The following is a 17,650-nucleotide window of genomic DNA, read 5'->3' as shown; positions in this document are numbered from 1 at the left end:
TGCGGCAATTTTCAAAAAGCCACGTTACATGACGAGATCAGCATAGCAGCGCGGTAGCTGATGACGAGCTGAGCTCGTCGTCAGCAGCGAAGAGGTTAATAAAGTGGTGAGAAAGTAAACCATCTAAGTTTTGTGTTTTTAAATATCAAACTATTTGTCCGTCAACTAGTACTTACAAGTCATAGCAGCAATTAAATCTGCCCTTGCTGACAACGTTCACAAATTTGACATTGTTTATCCAAGACCTGTACCGGACTTCCACAGACTTTTGTATCTGAATGACTGGCTGTATGGAAGCTGCCCATGGCAGTCTAGTTAGGGTGACCAGATTCTCAAAACAAAAAACGGGGACAGGTCATAGACATAGAAGTAGGACTACGGTATGCAGTAACCATCGACATAAAAGTGGGACTATTTGACAGCTGTCATAATTTGAATTTAAAAACACTTATAAAGCGCGCATTTACCTAGCGGTTTCTTGGCACTGGCGGACTTTAGAACCTGGGTGGTAGCTGTGAGAAAGCTAGGCTGTGAATGCTTGCAGAAAAAGATGGGTTTTTAAGGCCTTGCGAAAGTCAGGGTAAAGTGGGATGGATCGTATATTGAGGGGGAGGGAGTTCCAGAAAGTAGGACCTAGGACCGCAAATTCCTCCCCCCCCCCCCCCCCCCCCCCCCCCCCCCCCCCCCATCCTCTTCTTCCTGAAACGAGAAACGGAAAGAAGGGACTGGGAGGAGGAGCGGAGCTCTCTGACTGGTGTATAGCTGGAAATTGACGAGTTTATGAATGCTGGGGCAGTTCCAGCTCGGGCCTGAAACGCAGTACAGCCAAGTTTGAAGAGGGCCCGCTCCCTAATGGGCAACCAATGCAAATTCTTTAATACAGAGGTAGCATGATGGAGTTTAGGGAGACCATGAATGAGACGTAGAAAAGGGACTATAATGACAGCTCCCTCCACAGACCGAGTGGGCACTAGCTATGCAGAACCTGTAGGTTGTGAAGGAAGCTCACACTGTCACAGGCTGCTTGAGCAGGACCCTGGGTGTATACATACATCTGTGAAGGAAGCTTGCAGTGCCACTGTCTGTGCTGAGCCTGTGCTGTATAAGAGAAAAGCACACTGCGACAGCACATGCTGCCAGGCAAGTGTGCATGTGTGTGATGCTTTCATTGGTGCTGCGTGCATTATACCTGCTCTCTACCAGACAGGATTTTGCCCTATCACTGCCTGTGCTCTTTCGCTGGTGTGTGTATGTGGTGTGTTGCAGCCTGAGGGGCGTATCAGCGTAGTTCTCACGAATGCACCTCAGGTGATGGGGTTTAGTGGATATGTCACCTGTAGGATTAAGAAGACCTGTGTTGTGATCCTGGCTGTCCTCACTTGACTGGATTGTGGAATCCTACGCATGACTTGCTCTTACGTACTTTTCAAGAAAAGGGCAGGATGTGAGCAGGCACAGCGTTTGAAAATAAGCGTGATGGAAATTATACAAGATGCAATCTAATTCCTCGCTGCATACTTTGGAAGCAGAAGACTAGCGCTGACAAATGTAACTTAATTTCCTTTTCTGTGCCTCAGTTCACAATGTGGGCTACTCGAGAACATTAATTAATTAATTCAAGAGGTTTACACTGCAGGTCACATAGGGAATTCATGGGTGTTCCGTATACAGGATATGTAAGAAAGAAAGCCAGTTTGTCTCGGTGTCACAGAATATGCACTCATCAACTTGCAGGATGTTCTCCATACAGGTGTATGCCTCGGCTCAAGAGTGTCCTCACTGGTGAATCCCTAATGCATTATATTAATGTGCAGATAAATTCCTCAGGTGGTAACCATGATTAGGTTGAATTCGTAAAATACGATTTTGGTAAATGTCCAAAGCAAGATACTCAAAAGTTTATAAGGAGCATCAGTTTGCAACACTTTTTTTTTTAAAGCGCTTCAAATCATCACTTTATTCAGTTCGACCAGATGAAAGTCATTTGTGGGGCTGCAGAATAACTCACCGAACATCCCTAACATAATGGTCAATTAAGCTGAGCAAGCATACGTTTTAAAAGAGAATATTAGTGTACTCATTAACGGCCTGCTGTTTGAAAGACTATTTTACAAAAAATGCAACACCTACTCGTTCCAGTAAATTAAATCTTACTTTTTTCTCCTAAAAACGGACAATTGCTGAGCAGTGTATTTACAGGTTTGAATGACATTTGTCGATTTCCCCTTCCTCTAATGTGCGCATGAGGCCTGATCAGGCATGCAACACCCATTGGACTTCACCCCCCCCCCCCCCCCCCTCCCCCCATCGTGTGTGGCAGTCTCGGTTGAGACCGATTCCGGGCACCCACAGAGCCACACCCGATCGTTTCACAGGTCTTTAAAAGACCATTTGAATTTTAATTAGTCCTTGCTGTTGTTTCACACCTTGTTGGAGGCCCTGCAGCTCCACTCTGCCCTGATTAACATATTTGCAACACGCCTGTGCGGGCACCTCTTGGAAGTCAGCAAAAGTGTAGGTGGCGCTGCGTGGACAAAGAAGGGAAATCCCGAGAGGAAACTTCTCTCTTCTAAGGATTTCCCTTCCTGCTACAGCGCTCATCACACGCAATGAAAAACCGGGACATTTTTGTGATTAACTCGGACACCTTTCGAAAACGGGGACATTTGACTCATTTGGAGAAAAGTGTCGGGACACGGGGACACTTCTCCAAAAACGGGGACCGTCCGGGGAAAACCGGGACGTCTGGTCACCCTAAGTCTAGTTGGCTTGTAAAGACTGACTGTAGTACTGTTGTGCCATTCCATGGAGTTCCTTGTTCAATAAGCAGTCATGACTTGTCATGTTTCCCTGGTCAGTGGTTGGTGAAATTCTAGAAGGGCCCAAGTGATGCTTGAATTGGGTAGTCCAAAGATGTTAAGTTTGTCTTGGATTGTGTATATGATGTTGTAGTAGAGGTACAATTGCGCACAGTGGTGGGGCCATGTGCGAGAAGGTTGGACAGGTGAGGACACCTGCATCTTCTGTAGGTGGTGAAAAGCATTCATGGGGCCATGGTGAGTGAAATTTAGTTTTCAGAGGGTCTTAGAGATCTTAAGCCACATCACAAGAGAATGTACAAAAGATAGACCTCTTTGAAGTTCGATGGACGCTTTGAGCAGTTTATGGTGTAGTGGAGCGTCGAACAGCCAATGTGAGTTTTTATGGTTGTATCTTAACCAATATAAACCTTACTTAATTTTATTAACTGGACAATAGCCGCTCAAAAAAAATCTTCCATTGGATCCCCGCCGAGACAAGAAAGACTGTCACCCACGCACTGGTTAAGAGTCGACTAGACTACGGAAACACCCTCTACGCCGGAATTACAGCCAAATTACAGAAAAAAACTCCAACGTATCCAAAACGCACCAGCGAGACTCATTTTGGACATCCCTCGCCAAGATCACATTACCGGCCACCTGAAAGACCTCCACTGGCTTCCCGTCAACAAGAGAATAACGTTCAGTCTACTCACCCACGCACACAAGGCCCTCTACAAACTAGGTTCCGAATGCCTCAACTCTCGACTATCCTTCTATACACCCACCCGCCAACTGAGATCCTCCAATCAAGCCCTCGCCGCTGTTCCACGTATCCAAAGATCCACCATGGGAGGTAGATCCTTCTCCTACTTTGCGGTCAAGACCTGGAACTCACTCCCCACTCACCTCCGCCTTACACAGAACCACATCTCCTTTAGAAAAGAACTTAAAACCTGGCTATTCGATAAATCATGAACCCCCTTCCCAAGCGCCTTGAGACCCTCTGGGTGAGTAGTGCGCTATATAAATACTTGAACTTTAACTTAAACTTGAATTCGTCGTTTGCCATGGCCGAGTTTGTACCAGTTGTGCAGGTCTAGTGCCACTGACTGTTCGGTGCCCCGGTAGCTGTCCTGTTTTTGTTTGTAATGTCTGTGCAGTTTAAGGTCACTTTAGGAACTGAAACCCTTAGCAGATAACATTCAATTGTCCTAATGCCCCAGTTGGGAGTGAGTGGATGCCATTTAAGTGCCAGTGAAAGCATGCACTTGCACAAGACGAACCATGCAGATCCTTTCAGTTTCTACATGATCAAGGACATAAGGCAAGTTTTGTGCTCACTGGATGCTCCCATTTTCGGTAGACCAGAGACGCAGCCCTGGGATGTCATGAGCTGTCCAACATTCATTTTGGAGTGTAGACCAATTCATTTGTTTTGTTATGCCTTTTACTTATCGATATGAGGTTGTATGGTGGACAATTAATGCTTTCAAGTATCTAAACACAACTCAAAATTAAAGTACTTGAAAATCACAATGTCAGTCCATATTTTCTTTTTCTTGTTCTCATTTTTGTATATATTGGTAAAGTACCCATGTGCACCTTTGTGTCCAGATATCTTGTATCTGTTTCCAACCCAAGAACAAGTTAACTTGCACATCCTTAGTGGTTTTCTCAAGGGGAGGCGTGTCCCATTGCAACGTCTTTACGTTTCTCTAATTGATGTTTCAATCTCAAAAAATAACCATCTGAAAGTGGTCTCATCATAAGCCTGTATAAGATTAATTTTGTTTGTTCATTCTCAAACATTCCAAGTAATGTTTAAACCATTACAGAACCAACAATTATCAATAAATATTGCATTTCCACTCTATCATGTCTGTTCTGTCCTCTTATGTAGTGCTTCTTACATGCTGTTATAATGCGGTCTAGACACTTATTGATTTCCCATACTCAATAATTTAGGCAAAGAAGAGTCCATATTAAAGTGCAATCTGTGCTTATTGTAGCAAAAAACATGTCCAACAGTCAATGTTCTATATTGCAAAGAAACGAATACAGTTCTTTTTCACATGAGATGTCTGCTCAGGTTCATATTAAAGTGCATTTAGTATAAAGTGCATTTGCTGCCATTCATAAACATAATACAAAGTTTGTCTCGATCTTATAGTTACATACTTGGTATGTGGCCCCACCAGTGTTGTGTGGCCAAATGTGTGCCCTCCCCTTAAAATCACTTCTCCATGCCCAGTGGTGAACCACTGTCACCTCCGACGTCTTCTGTGCATTTCTTGTAGTCCACTTGGTTTCTGTTGCTTTGAACGCCTTCCTTTACCTATGGAAGATTCAAAGTATTGCTTAAAGATGCGTTCGGTATTAGTGGAGCCGGGCTATGCAGGAACTATGTATATACACTTGGTGTGCTTCTGGCACCTATTTTGCCGCCTTCAAGTGTTCGTGTGGACTTCTGATGGGTCCAGTAGGCCTGTCCCCCTTTTGTGCCCGTTCTCCTTTACTAGTGCTTTGATTATCCTCACGCAGACCATGCGTGTTGCCTTTTTCCGATTCCACGTGTATTGATTGGACCTGTGGCTTCGTCTTAACGTCAATTGGTTCCCTGCCGGGAGCAGTTTCTGACTTCATAAGTGCATTCCGCCATCGACAGCAACATTACAAGAAAATTCTGCTGCTCACATCGATTGGCTGCTCTAATTGTGCTTGCTGCGGAATGGTCTTAGTGATGGAAGAACTAAATGTTCCATTTGGTGTTGCACCTCGTCCGCCCCTAACCAGAATAGAGCCATTAGAATAAACCCGGACGATGCCTTCCAAAGCACTATTTACTGTCAGTTCGCGTCTCCCAAACAGTGTACACGAATACTGTAGCACGTGGTAGATCGACACTTAGCCCCTACACTTAGCTGCTTTCCAATCCAGGGCATGATCTTGACCAGGGTGTAGAATTGCTTTTCTTTCCCGCTGTTCATGGTGTAACCACTTAAGCATGATGATACAGCTGGTGGTAAACAGAAACCCGGATGGTCGGATTGGGTCGTTTTTTTGTTGGCTGATTAACAGTGCAGCCTCAAATTATCATTGGGTGAAATTAATTCCAGCGTGGTATCACTTTTCTGTATTCCTCAGAGCTGCACCCTAAGTGACAGTCAATGGGTGTGTCCAGACATGGGTCTCCTGCACTCAATGCCACTGGAACCCAGCTGCTCCAAGTGGAGAGGCCCAACTAGGAAGCAACTCGTCCTGGGTTGCTTGCCCTCCAGTTCATGGAGGGCCTAGCAGTTTGGGCTGGACTGTTCCCATTGGAGTAGGGTTGAGACTGATTTGCAGATGGCTGGGTCCAAACTGATTGCATAGTGGGCAAAAAAAGACAATGTACTGGGATGCAGCGTTGAGTAATCACCAGTGGCTGAGATTAATTGAAGAATTCCATCCATTTTTGTAACCCTCAGGGTGATTAATACTGGGCATACACCTTGTAGCGGGGTGGATGTTTGGTGTGTGTGGGGGGGGGGGGGGGGGTTGTGTTCATTGGAAACTGTTGGGTATGTCTTACCATGGGATGTGGCAAGATTTTAATACAATATTTTATGTGGTTTGTGTGTTGATTGGAAACAGTTGCCTGTACAGAAACCTGGCTGGGAACTTGACTGATTGCATAGTTGTGTGTGACTTGTAGTAGTGATGTATTTTAGAGGAATGCAACTGTTGGAAGGTAAGCCAGGTCAGGTGGCTTAGGGGACTAATGCGTCCACTCTAGGGGCATGTGTTCGACCTTTATGTTTACAGGTTTAAATCATGGCTGGTCCACTCAGCCTTTCATCTGAGGTCAATAAAATGAGTATCATTGAGTTGGTTAACTATAAACCTCTGTTGTTCAGCTCCTTGAGACCCCAAGCTTGGGTTATACGCATGCTTTGCAAATACACATGTTAAGTTAATGTACATGGCTGTCTCAAAGTTGGCAGCCCTATGACTGAGGGGAAAGGGTGTTGCTTTGCCTGAATTGAAATGTGTGTAGTAAAACTCCGAGTGTAAGAAGTGAACTCGGATAACCAGTCCTCTTTTCTCTTGATTGGATATTGTCTTGGCTGAAGGATCTAATGTGTTTTTTGCCCTTGGTTAGGTGTCAAGAATCTTGTGTGATGAAGTTGAACTTTGCCGGCCTGGCTTTGGATCTGAGACTTATATCTTCTCCGTAACCAGACGGGACCTGGAGCCTGGAAGAAAGTTGGGAAAAGGTAACTTTTCTATCTTTATTCTGCTTGGGAGAGCTTTAGTCACCAATGGTATGAGTTTTGTACTTTGGAGGTTTTTAAAAAAATATATATTTTGCATCTTTACTATACATTTATAAGTATATTGAAGTTGTTTTGTGTGTGAACTAATGCAAGGATGGTCATCAAGGAGTTTTGGTTTTCTGAAGGAATGTAGCCTAGCAGGCCAATTCTCATAGTAGGGGTGTGGTAAGGGGGCATACTTGAGGTCTCTTGCCATAAGATGACATGCCAGAGCTATCCTGACTTCAGTTGCATTGCAGACTATCCAAGATGTTTGTGTTAAATAATGTATTTACCATTACCCTAGCTGCGATGCAACAGGGCTTTATACGTTACATTAGGGGTTGGGAGATAATCTACCAGATCATGTACATTGAGCTGGAGTTATACAAATACGTTTTGCACAAATTACATTTCACATTTTTAGACCCAGGAGGTTAAGTAAATTGCATGTGGGGTTTAGCGCAGAGGCTGCTTTTTTAACCCGAGTCCCCAAATTTTGAAGGCTTGCACTGAAATCTCACATCTCCGAGAAGATTGTGGTTTGTGGAGACAGCCAGTTGTCGTTGAGTTTGCACTGCTTGTATACATACTGATTATACACGCGTGTCTTGGTATCCGTGTGAAGTAGTCAGTCTGGTTCAACTCTTGTATCCGGTTTGCTCTGAAGTTTTTTTGTTGTGGTCTGGAAAACACTTAAACAGAGTAGTTTTCATCTCCAATCTTCAAACAAAAAAGTAAGGGTGTTGAGTTACACTTGGTGTGTGAGATCCCATGGCCTCTGACTAATGAAGATTACCACCACGTCGTCAAGCCTTTACCTCCTTGTCCATCTTACCTGAACTAGTCCTTTCCCACTCATAATGACTCAGTTGAGGAAGACGAGGGCTCTAAGTGTGAAAGGTTCATGGAACGTAGCCTGGAAACTGCTTGTGCGGGGCTCACCAGGAATCACCAGCTCTCTTCTCATCAGTAGGCAGCGTTAATTCTCCAGATCACCAGACTACCTCAGCAGGTTATCCATGGTGCTTCTAAGTTAGAATTACACCATAGATTGGCCTAAAATAAGGAGCCATTTAAAGTCCCACTAATTAGACTGTGGTTTTATTTTTTCCTGATGTATCGGAATCTGCCGTAGCCAGTCAGTTTGTATGATGTATTGTCTGAAACGTAAATGTTTTTAGTGTATAACTTGTCACCTGAAATATGAAGTGAGAACCTATGGTTGGTGCACATTGTACTCAAGAATGCGAAGTTTCATTGGTGTGACCGATGGATGTGCATTTAAGTATCTTGAAAAGAGACATCCAGAGAGGGGAAGAGGGGCCTTGTGGCTGGTGGCCTATCCCAGAAGGCTGGTGACCCATCTTTTGAAGGGACAGTCACCCAATGTGACTGTCCAGCAGGCCTGATGATCAGGGCATCAAAGGTTAAAGGGCAGAAGGAGGTAGAGTCCAAGGGTTCAGAATGAGGGAGTCTGGGCACGATGGAGTGCATTGTAATCTCCTTCAGAGATGCTAGGTTGCACTTGCTGGTCGTGGGCATGGTGCCTGCGCTGCACATCACTCTATCAATTCTCCTCCAGCCTGATCTTATTTTTTTTTTTAATTTACAAAGTTTTATATAGTGCTAGCTAGATCCGTAGGTATTGGAGCGCTTTACATACACAAAGGAAAAGGGAGATTGCATAACATTGCAGGATATGAGGATGCATAAAAATATGAGCAAATACATAATACTTATGTATCCAGTCAGGAGAGAGAAGCAGGGGGTTGACAGTCCGATAACCACCATACTTCAAGGTCAAAGTGAGGGGTATCCATTATGTTATTGATATCTAGGATGATTGACTTGGTCGGGAAAGTATTGGTTGAGAGAGTTTTAGGTCCTTTTTTGAAGTAAAAGGAGAGGTTGCATCTGAGCTCAATCAGTAGTGCGTTCTACATCCTGGATACGTTGCCAGAGAAGAACCGGCACTGGGTCGTTTTTCTTTTTCATTTTCGGAGGGATGAGAAGAAATTAGTTGGTGCTTCTCATAGTTCTGGATTTTCCTGCTTTTACTAGTTTGCTGTTTAGGTAGTTTGGGGATTAGGTGTGAAGGGCCGTGTGTGTGTGATGCAGGCCAGTTTGTAAATACATCTACCTTCCATGGGAAGCCAGTTGAGTGAGGGCTGGCAAAGTGCTCAAATCTTTTTACACCAGTTATGAGTTGGGCTGCCATGTTAAGGACTGTCCTTAGTGGGGCCAGGTGAGCTTTTGGTGAGCCTGTTAGGATGGCGATTCCATAATCCAGTTTAGAAAACTAGGGATTGTACAATTGTCTTGATCAGCTTGAGGAATGAAGGGTTTAATTTTCTTGAGGTCTTTTAGAACGTAAAGCGCACTTTTTGCTGAGTTCTTGATGTGGTCCTTAATTCCTTAATTGACAAGTTCTTGTCCAGGGTAATGCCTAGTGACATTGCTGAGTCAGATAGGACGAGGGACCAGTTTAAAGCATCAAGCTCCATGTGCCATTCTTGAATTGGTTGGTGGTTACTTTTCGGAGAGAACCGCATTAGTTCCGGTTTGTCTGGGTTCAAGTGGTTTGCGTTAAACCAGGTTTTGATCTTGGTTAGTGTGCCATTGAGTTGTCGGACATTGCTGGGTAGTTTGATTTTGTAGTATATTTGTGTCGTCTGCATAAAGGTGGTATTGAACCCCTGCTTGTTTCAGAATAATTGCAAGGGGTCTCCACATTGTGGTACCATTCGACTGGACCGCTGGTAAGAGCCGGAGGTCCATCTGCAGCATAACCAAGCTTTTCACTGAAAGGGCGTGCATCCTCTTCAGCTGGCCGCTCAGTCTCTCCTGACAGTGCTGTGAGGGGGCCGGTGCCTGCGGCTACCCTGTAGCTTTCATTTGCAAGGGAGAGATGGGCCACTTGTAGCGCGCAGGTACTCTGGGGTAGCGAGCACCTGCTCTTGTATATTCGCATATCAAACCCCGCTTTACTGCCCCTTCTACTGCTAGCACTTTACCTTTATGGTTCGATTATGGCCTGGCAGAGTGTAGCTGTCTTTTGTATTTTGCGTAGTACAGCTGGGCCTGTTGAATTCGTCCCCCCCTCCCCAACAGCCTTTAGATGGGAGAGTCTGGCGCTGGCACGGTTTGCTGCAGTCCATGTCTTGCTCACCTTTGAGGAAAGCCTACTTGGTTTATTATTGTTATTGTTATTATTATTGTTGTTTTTTTTTTTTTTACCTTCTACCTTTTTTTAACCATATAGATGTGGCTACGGAACGAGTGCATGCTTTATGAAATTATAAATGTGTATTGATGATTTTTTCCCTGACAAGTTTTTATAATGTAATCCAGTGTTATTTATTTTTCATTGCGCTTTCTTGCATTGTAACTTTATTTTCCTGTTCTTAATGTAACTTTGTCTCTAGTTGGTATTTAAGAAGCAACTCGTGTTTTTGTGTGTTAACACCAGTGTCTTTTATTTTTCTACAAAATGTGATCTGTTTAAAGCAGATATCCAGAGGGGCATCTGTGGCCTGTGCCCCGGTTGCGTCACGAGGTCTGTGATTAGCGCCTTGGGTGCTGTAGGGGGCACTGAGCCAGTACTGTAGTAAACTCATAAAAGTGTTGCCTAAGAGAAGCGCGAGGACCATCTTGGTGATGAAATTAAAATAAAGGTCTAGCAGGGCGTGTTGGAGAAACCCTAAACTAAAGAATAAAAGGGGCGTCTTTACCTAGAAACAGGAGGGGAGGGCCGGGGTGCAGCAGTCCGTCACACTTGCAGTCGTGACCTCCCGGGTCTTTGATCTCGCCCCTCGCCAGGAAGTGACGAAAGCGGGATTGTTCCTCCCTCGCGCAGAGTGAAACTATCGAGGTTGCCAAATGGAACTGATTGGCTTTGAAATGCTGAGCGCAACCTTGGAGTAGATTGGGGCTCAGCGCGGCTTCATTGTCACCCAAACAGCACTCCCCGGCCTCACCTTGATAAGATGTTTCCAGGGAGCCCTCCCCCAGGACAAAGGGCCACTGGTGTGAATGGCTCGCCCCGGGGGTGTTTGAGCAGGGCCATACTATGGGAGGAGGCGCTGGTGTTTGAGGCCTTTGTTCGCCAGGATGTCTTATGCATGTGGAGAGACTCTGCTATTGAATTACCCGGAGTGTTTCACTGCAGGGGGAAGGGCCTGCAGTAACCTGAACCTGGCCAAAACTTGGGCCTGGTGCCTGGCATGCCAGCACTTGGTTTCTGTCACGTGGCAGCTTGCCTCCTGCTTCCCACCTGGTGTGCTCCCCATCACTTATTTGGATTGTGTGTAGCAGTTGACTTTAGAGCAGTACTTATTATGCCACCGGTGATTAGTTCATGTCTGCCTGCAGAGTGAGCCGTGTGTGCGGGTATTACCTGCAGTGTAAACTACAGATGGGCGCTGCATTGTCTGCAGTGTGGAATGCAGCCTAGCAACGCCCTTCAGTTCTCTCAAACCCAGCTGTCCCAGCAGCGCACCTCGCTGTGCTCCTTTTAATTCACTCGAGACAAAGTCTGTATTGTTGGCTGGAGGCGGCCTCTGTAAAAGTATCTGGAGGCCGCTGGCTCTCGCTACAGGCAGAATCGGGCGCGAATGACTCAATGAAACACACTCACTCTATGGAGTCACATGAGCCTCCTGGCTTGGAGGACTGAACCACACTCCGTGCCCTGTTCTGCTTCTTCCAACCTCTGTGCGTTCTGGCCCAGGTCCTGGAGCAGTGCTGTAGCTGCCCTAAGCAAAGGACCGTCGTCCCCATGCAACATCTGATGCGCACGGGAGTATTGTGGGGCGTCACCGACCTCTTCAAGGACGCCCCATGCTGCCCGAGAGTCGGGCGTGCTGCACCCCAGGGCTTCACATCCGCAGTGTGGTCCAAGCAGGCCGGGTTAGCAGGGTTAGGGCCCGGTGATGGGGCTTTGGACGGATGTGGTCTCGGCAGGTTTTGGGTTTTGGCGTTTGGATGACCACTCCCGCCAGGTAATTGCAGACACGGTTTCCATTTCGCGCCTTTTGTTCATTGCTTTAGGCCGGGGCTTTCTGGGTGTTTTGGAGTCGTGTTGCTTCATATGAGACGGTCAGGCCGGATCCCCGTGATTTGTGTGGACACGTTTAGAGATAGGGTCGGTGTCAGTAATAACTGGAATGAGGTGACCACCCTGTAATAAAAGGAGTACGGGGATGGGCTCTGACGTGTCCTCGGTCTGTCGTTCATAATGAGGCCTTACCCAGGGGGCTGCGCACGCCTCGGTGCAGCTCTGGCCTCGGTGCGCTCCTCGCTGCAGCTTCGAACCGGTGATTAATGACGGGAGCGCGGTAATCCGAGCTGGGGAATTCACGGCTCCGCTGAGCGCGCTCTTCTGCCGGCGGTGGAGCGGGGACCGGGGCGGTGGGAAGAAGCGACCCGGAACGGCGGAGGGTCCAAGAATAGATTCATCCCTGCTGCGGTTCACGGCGTGGCTAACTCGGCCATTCATTCTAGGATGAATGATCGAATGAGCTTTTTGTTGGTCACAACCTCGTGCAACAAATGCTCGAGTAGTTCAGTTTGCGATGACACTCTGTAAGCCGCCCTTTTTGGTGCTGTTAAATGCTTCTTGAGTGCACTTTTTTCCAGCGCCCCTCCCTTTATTACTGCTGCCATTTTGCTGTTGGCTCTTTTTACGCTGCGGTTGTTGAGTGTTTGTGACAGAAGTGGAGGCCAAGTCAGAAGGCCTACCACTGGCAGTCCACTTTTTTCCCTACCCTAAAGGTGGGAAAAGAAAATCCAGAGTGGTTCGAAGCGTTGAAACCCCCGCGCCCCCCGCAGTTTAAATGGGTTGTGGGCTATTGTCCCGCTCCTTCTGAAGATCCTGTTAATGGGTTACTATTGATGACTTGGTTACCTGAGAATGAACAGCGGTATAGGGAGTCCTGTTTGTGACGTGCCAAGATTAAAGGCCCACCCCTCCAAAGCCCACCGTTTGCTTAATGCTCTTAACGTGCAGCGCCTTGCTTGCCCCGTAACTTGCCCTGATGCGGAGGCCTCAGCGGGGAAGGGGGGGGGGGTGATCTCTATCTAGGTTTGCTGTTCTTACCAGTTACCCCTCCCTCCTTCCGTCATGTCTGTCACCCTCGGGCTTGTTGGTAAACGTGTTAATGGTGTAAACTCTTTATATGCAAACATCACACATGGCTGCCCTGTCCCTTCAGAGACCAGGCCTCCTGTGGTCCGGGCTTGACCCTCCCCGGATCAGGCTGGGAAACTGATTCCCTCTTCTGCTTGTTTACACGGCTGTGTTCCCCGCAGGTCTCCTCGTACCTGTATCCATTTATCTGTTCGTTTTGGGTAACAAATGTGTCCTTGGCCAAGACAGACCTGTTGACTTTGCCAATGCTTGTAGTATACGAACCACAAACCTGGTCGCTGTTGTACCATGGGAAATTGTGCACTCGAGGGGGTGATTTTATTAGCAGTGTGTGTTGCTGGTGTTTGCGTTCACAGGGACAGGGCGCAGGCGTGATGGTGGGTTTCTGTCTAAAAGTATAGTGTCTTGAGTAGGACTCTGTGGTGATAGTGCAAGAATTGTGGGCTGTGTTACTGATTAATCCAGCAAGCCCTGGCAAAGCTAATTGGACTCACCCCAGGGCATAGATGTTCGTTTTGCCTGGATCTCCTCCCGCCCCGCCCGACTGATGTACGACTGGAATGCTTTTCCTTAATGCAAAAGAAAAAGCATTGCAAAAGGGTGGAGATGGATAGAGACGAGGGCGAGAAAACACTCCCTTGTGGTGCAAGTTTCTAAACTTGACAATGGAAAGATGCAGCATATCCAGTCAAAAAGCAGCGAGACCGAATTGGTCCTTGGTCGGAGCAAACCGAAGAATGAGGAAAGAGGCCATCCTTTTAGGAGCAGTGAACTGAGACGTACAGCCAGTAAATCTGCTACCAATAGGCAGCGAAGTTGTCTGTAGACAAGACCTACACATGGGTTTTTGGAGAGAGCTTGCATGTCATAAGGACCATATGTAATGTATTGATTTTGCGTTTGGTTTGAAGGAGTGTTGTAGATTAACTAGTTTCCACACTACTCTAGTCTATACATTATGGCAGTGCTTTGTGAGGGTGATAGTTGCTGGCAGACATGGTTATATTTGAAGTCATGCTGATCAGGTATGTTTCCTTCGCATTTTACTGTGGAGTAGTCAAGGTAAGGTGACTAAACTTCTCAACTCGCTCAAAGCATTCTATTGCCCTTTTGCTTGTCACAATTTTGGGTCAGTTTGGGCCGCTCGGTTTGATTAGTGCCCCTGTGGTAGCCTTCTTGAGTACCTGACAATATGTCCTGGAGAGCACCATGGGGTCTTGGTGGTCAACTGTCCAAGCACAGCAGCCCCAACCCACACACTGAGGCGGAGCAGCCTGCCAGCACAACTCTTGCCAGGCCCCACCAGAATCAAACCTCCCTTCTCTCCCTAACCTCCCCTCCAAGCCATTTTCTGCGCCACCCAGTAACATGGATTTGCATATCGCTGCTACCTGACAGACCCTGCTGCAAAATCAAGGCCTCTTGTTCTGAAGAAAGGGTTCCATGGGACCGAATGCAAGCTGATAAAACTGAGCTCCTGAATCCAGGTGGTAGCACCCTTGCTATAATTGGGGTGCAGTGTACCCTTACAACCCTAGACCGGTGTCACTGCACTGACTGCTACAGCCCCTGAAGGCACTCCTAGTTTTGGTCCGGCATAAAGTCTAACCAGGGATTCTGGGCATATAAGGTGATGTGACACTTGTAATTGGCAGAGGGAGGCAAGGCGTGGGCCTGGTACCCTGCAGTAATGGACGCAATCAGAAATAAGCTGTTGCTGAGAGATACTGACGGAACTACTGAACAATATTTTTATTGCAACCATTTATATAGCGTCTTCTATTCCATGTGGTGCTGGAAAAAATGATGGATGGAATGCTGAATAAATCAAAGATTCACCCCAGTCAAGAGATCTTGGTTAAATCTGTTGCCCACTATGCCCCCCCCCCCATTTTGAACCCCGCCATATGCAAATCAGTCATGACCCTACTGCTCATGCGAACAGTCCAGCCCCTCCCTGGACCAGAAACCATCAATCTGGGACTGGTTTTGGGGTATCATCCCATATCAGCCAGGCTAGCTTGAGTCCAGTGGTACAGTGAGCAAGGGACCCACGACCGCTGGTACCGTTTGCAACCTCATTTGACCGCAAATTAGGGGGACTGTGTATCCACCATTGAAAGTTTATAACTTTCAGTGCATCAGTGTAGGCACCTACGGAGCTAAAGTCTGGGGTTTCAGTAAATGCGGTTTCTCTTCAGGCTGAGGAATTCCTTTGTGCAACGGTTACGGGGTTCACCACTGTCCACTTCTAATCTTGTTACCCACTTTGAGTTAAACCAGGGTTCCATAGAGGATAATATTCAGCTGGTGCCACTTTTACTATGGGTTAGTATTTGGTTGAATCCAGCCACTAAGCTCTGTAGGGGACATTATATCTGAATGCCTGATGCTGGATAAGGCACGCTCCATCCCCTGGCTGAGGTGCATACAGGATACTCTTGGTTCCCTAGGCATGTCCTGGTGGTTCACCGAACCCAGTCGTATGCCTAAAAAAGCAAAGATGGAGGTGTAAACCGTATTTAAGGACCACTGTGCAAACATTAGGCTGGAACACGTTATCCAAACCCACGGTTTTGCCTAGTTCTAGTTTCCTATACACAGATGAACCACCTTTGTATCGGTCTCTGGAACTGTCCAGATGGGTGCGGTCACTTTTCCCGTTCAGAGCAGGGACAATTTACTTGTCCCTATTTTTCAAAAACTTATTAGATCCATCAGGGAATAGTCTCCTCCTGCCCCTGTGATTTCTGCACCATCTCTTATGCGCTTTTTTCTTTTGCAAATTGCACAGCCTAGCATGAAAGCACTCTTTTTTTTTTTAATATTTCAAAGTATTTTATTGAATTTTTTTAAAAGTATATTAGAATACCGTACAGTAGTGACATTGATTGTCGATCGCTTGGCTGGGTAGTTGGCCCTCAAGAGGGAGAGAAGGACAAGAATGGAAGAAAATAAAATAGGGGGGGGGGGTTGTGCATCCTGTGGAGAAGTTGGAGGTCTACTGGGGTTGTTTGTGGGTTCCAAGGTGCAAATCTAGGGCGGCCCACATTCCTACTTTGGCTGTGTAACTCGCTGAGTGTTTTGCGGTGATGTTATCTGCGCCTCTCAGGAAGGTTACCCAGTTAAACCACCTCTTAAAGGTTGCTTTTCTAGTGTCCTTCCAGTTCGCTAGTATTGTCTTGACAGCTGCTGTGAGGAGGTCCACTAGATCCCTCTTCTTTGGACTTCAGGTCAGGGGCTAGAAAGGCTGTGGCTACTCCTTCTAGGCCTAGTTGTATGTTCCCTCCCACTATTGTGTTAATGAAGTTATACACTTTGTTCCAAAAGCAGTTGACCTTGGGGCATTCGTATATTGGGTGTCGGATCCCCTTTCTCCCTATGGCAGTTCCAGCACTTGTCGGATTCGGTGGCACCCGCTTTAGCTAGTCGGGCAGGCATCCAAAACAATCTGTGTAGTAGCCAGAACTTTGTTTGTGCTAGTTGGGGGGCTACTTTATTCTTGGACGCTGAGATCCAGAGCTTGGATTTCTCCTCTTCGCTAAAGGTTCTGTTTTGTTTCCCAGAATGACATTGTTTTTGTGTTTATTGTTGTGCGTGTGCAAATGAGTCTGTATAGGTGAGCTGTTTGGTGGCCTATCTGGTTTAGGTTTTGCGTGTATTTTATGATGGAGGGGGTGTCACTGAAGAGGTTTGCTCTACTTAAGAAACCAACAGCGGACCCCACCAAACTAAAAACTACTGCCCCATCTCGCTCCTCCCGTTCCCAGCCAAAGTCATCGAGGACCGTCAACAAGCAACTGGCCGCCTTCCTCGAGACGAATGGATCCCTCGACCTCAGTCGGGCTTCAGGGCCAACCACAGCACCGAGACCGCCCTCATCGCTGCCACCGATGACATCCGAGCCCTGCTCGACAACTGAGAAACGGCGGCCCTCATCCTCCTAGACCTCCTCAGCATTCGACACTGTCTGCCACCGCACCCTAGTGCAGCGCCTCAGCAACGTCGGAATCCAAGTGAAGGCACTGGAGTGGATCATCTCCTTCCTCGCTGGAAGGACACAGTCTGCCTACCCCCGTTCAGGTCAGAGGCCACCGGAGTAATCTGCGGCGTTCCTCAGGGCTCCTCGCTCAGCCCCACCCTCTTCAATGTCTACATGAGCCCCCTTGCGGTCATCGCACACCAACACAACCTCATCATCTCCTACGCCGACGACACACAGCTGATCCTCTCCTCACCAACGACCCCACCACCGCCAGAACCAACCTTCACGAAGGGATGGAAGACGTAGCCGAGTGGATGATGACCAGCCGCCTGAAACTGAACTCGGACAAGACGGAAGTTCTCATCCTGGGCTCCTCGCCCTCCGCCGGGGACGACTCCTGGTGGCCCCCCGCCCT

General features: G+C 47.1%; 1 protein-coding gene across 2 annotated transcripts in view; it reads left to right on the top strand.

The window, feature by feature from the left end:
• The window catches only part of LOC147677880 (B-cadherin-like), a 195,939-nt gene that overhangs the window by 6,283 nt on the left and 172,006 nt on the right, over positions 1–17,650 (top strand). For both annotated transcript variants that reach the window (XM_086945775.1, XM_086945776.1), the window contains exon 2: positions 6,946–7,060. In XM_086945775.1, coding sequence (XP_086801901.1) covers positions 6,946–7,060 — 115 coding nt within the window. The remainder of the gene's footprint in view (positions 1–6,945; positions 7,061–17,650) is intronic.

Source organism: Lissotriton vulgaris, chromosome 12, assembly GCF_964263255.1.
Source record: "Lissotriton vulgaris chromosome 12, aLisVul1.2, whole genome shotgun sequence".
Classification (NCBI taxonomy): Eukaryota; Metazoa; Chordata; class Amphibia; order Caudata; family Salamandridae; genus Lissotriton; species Lissotriton vulgaris.
This window is presented reverse-complemented; position numbering and strand designations above follow the sequence as displayed.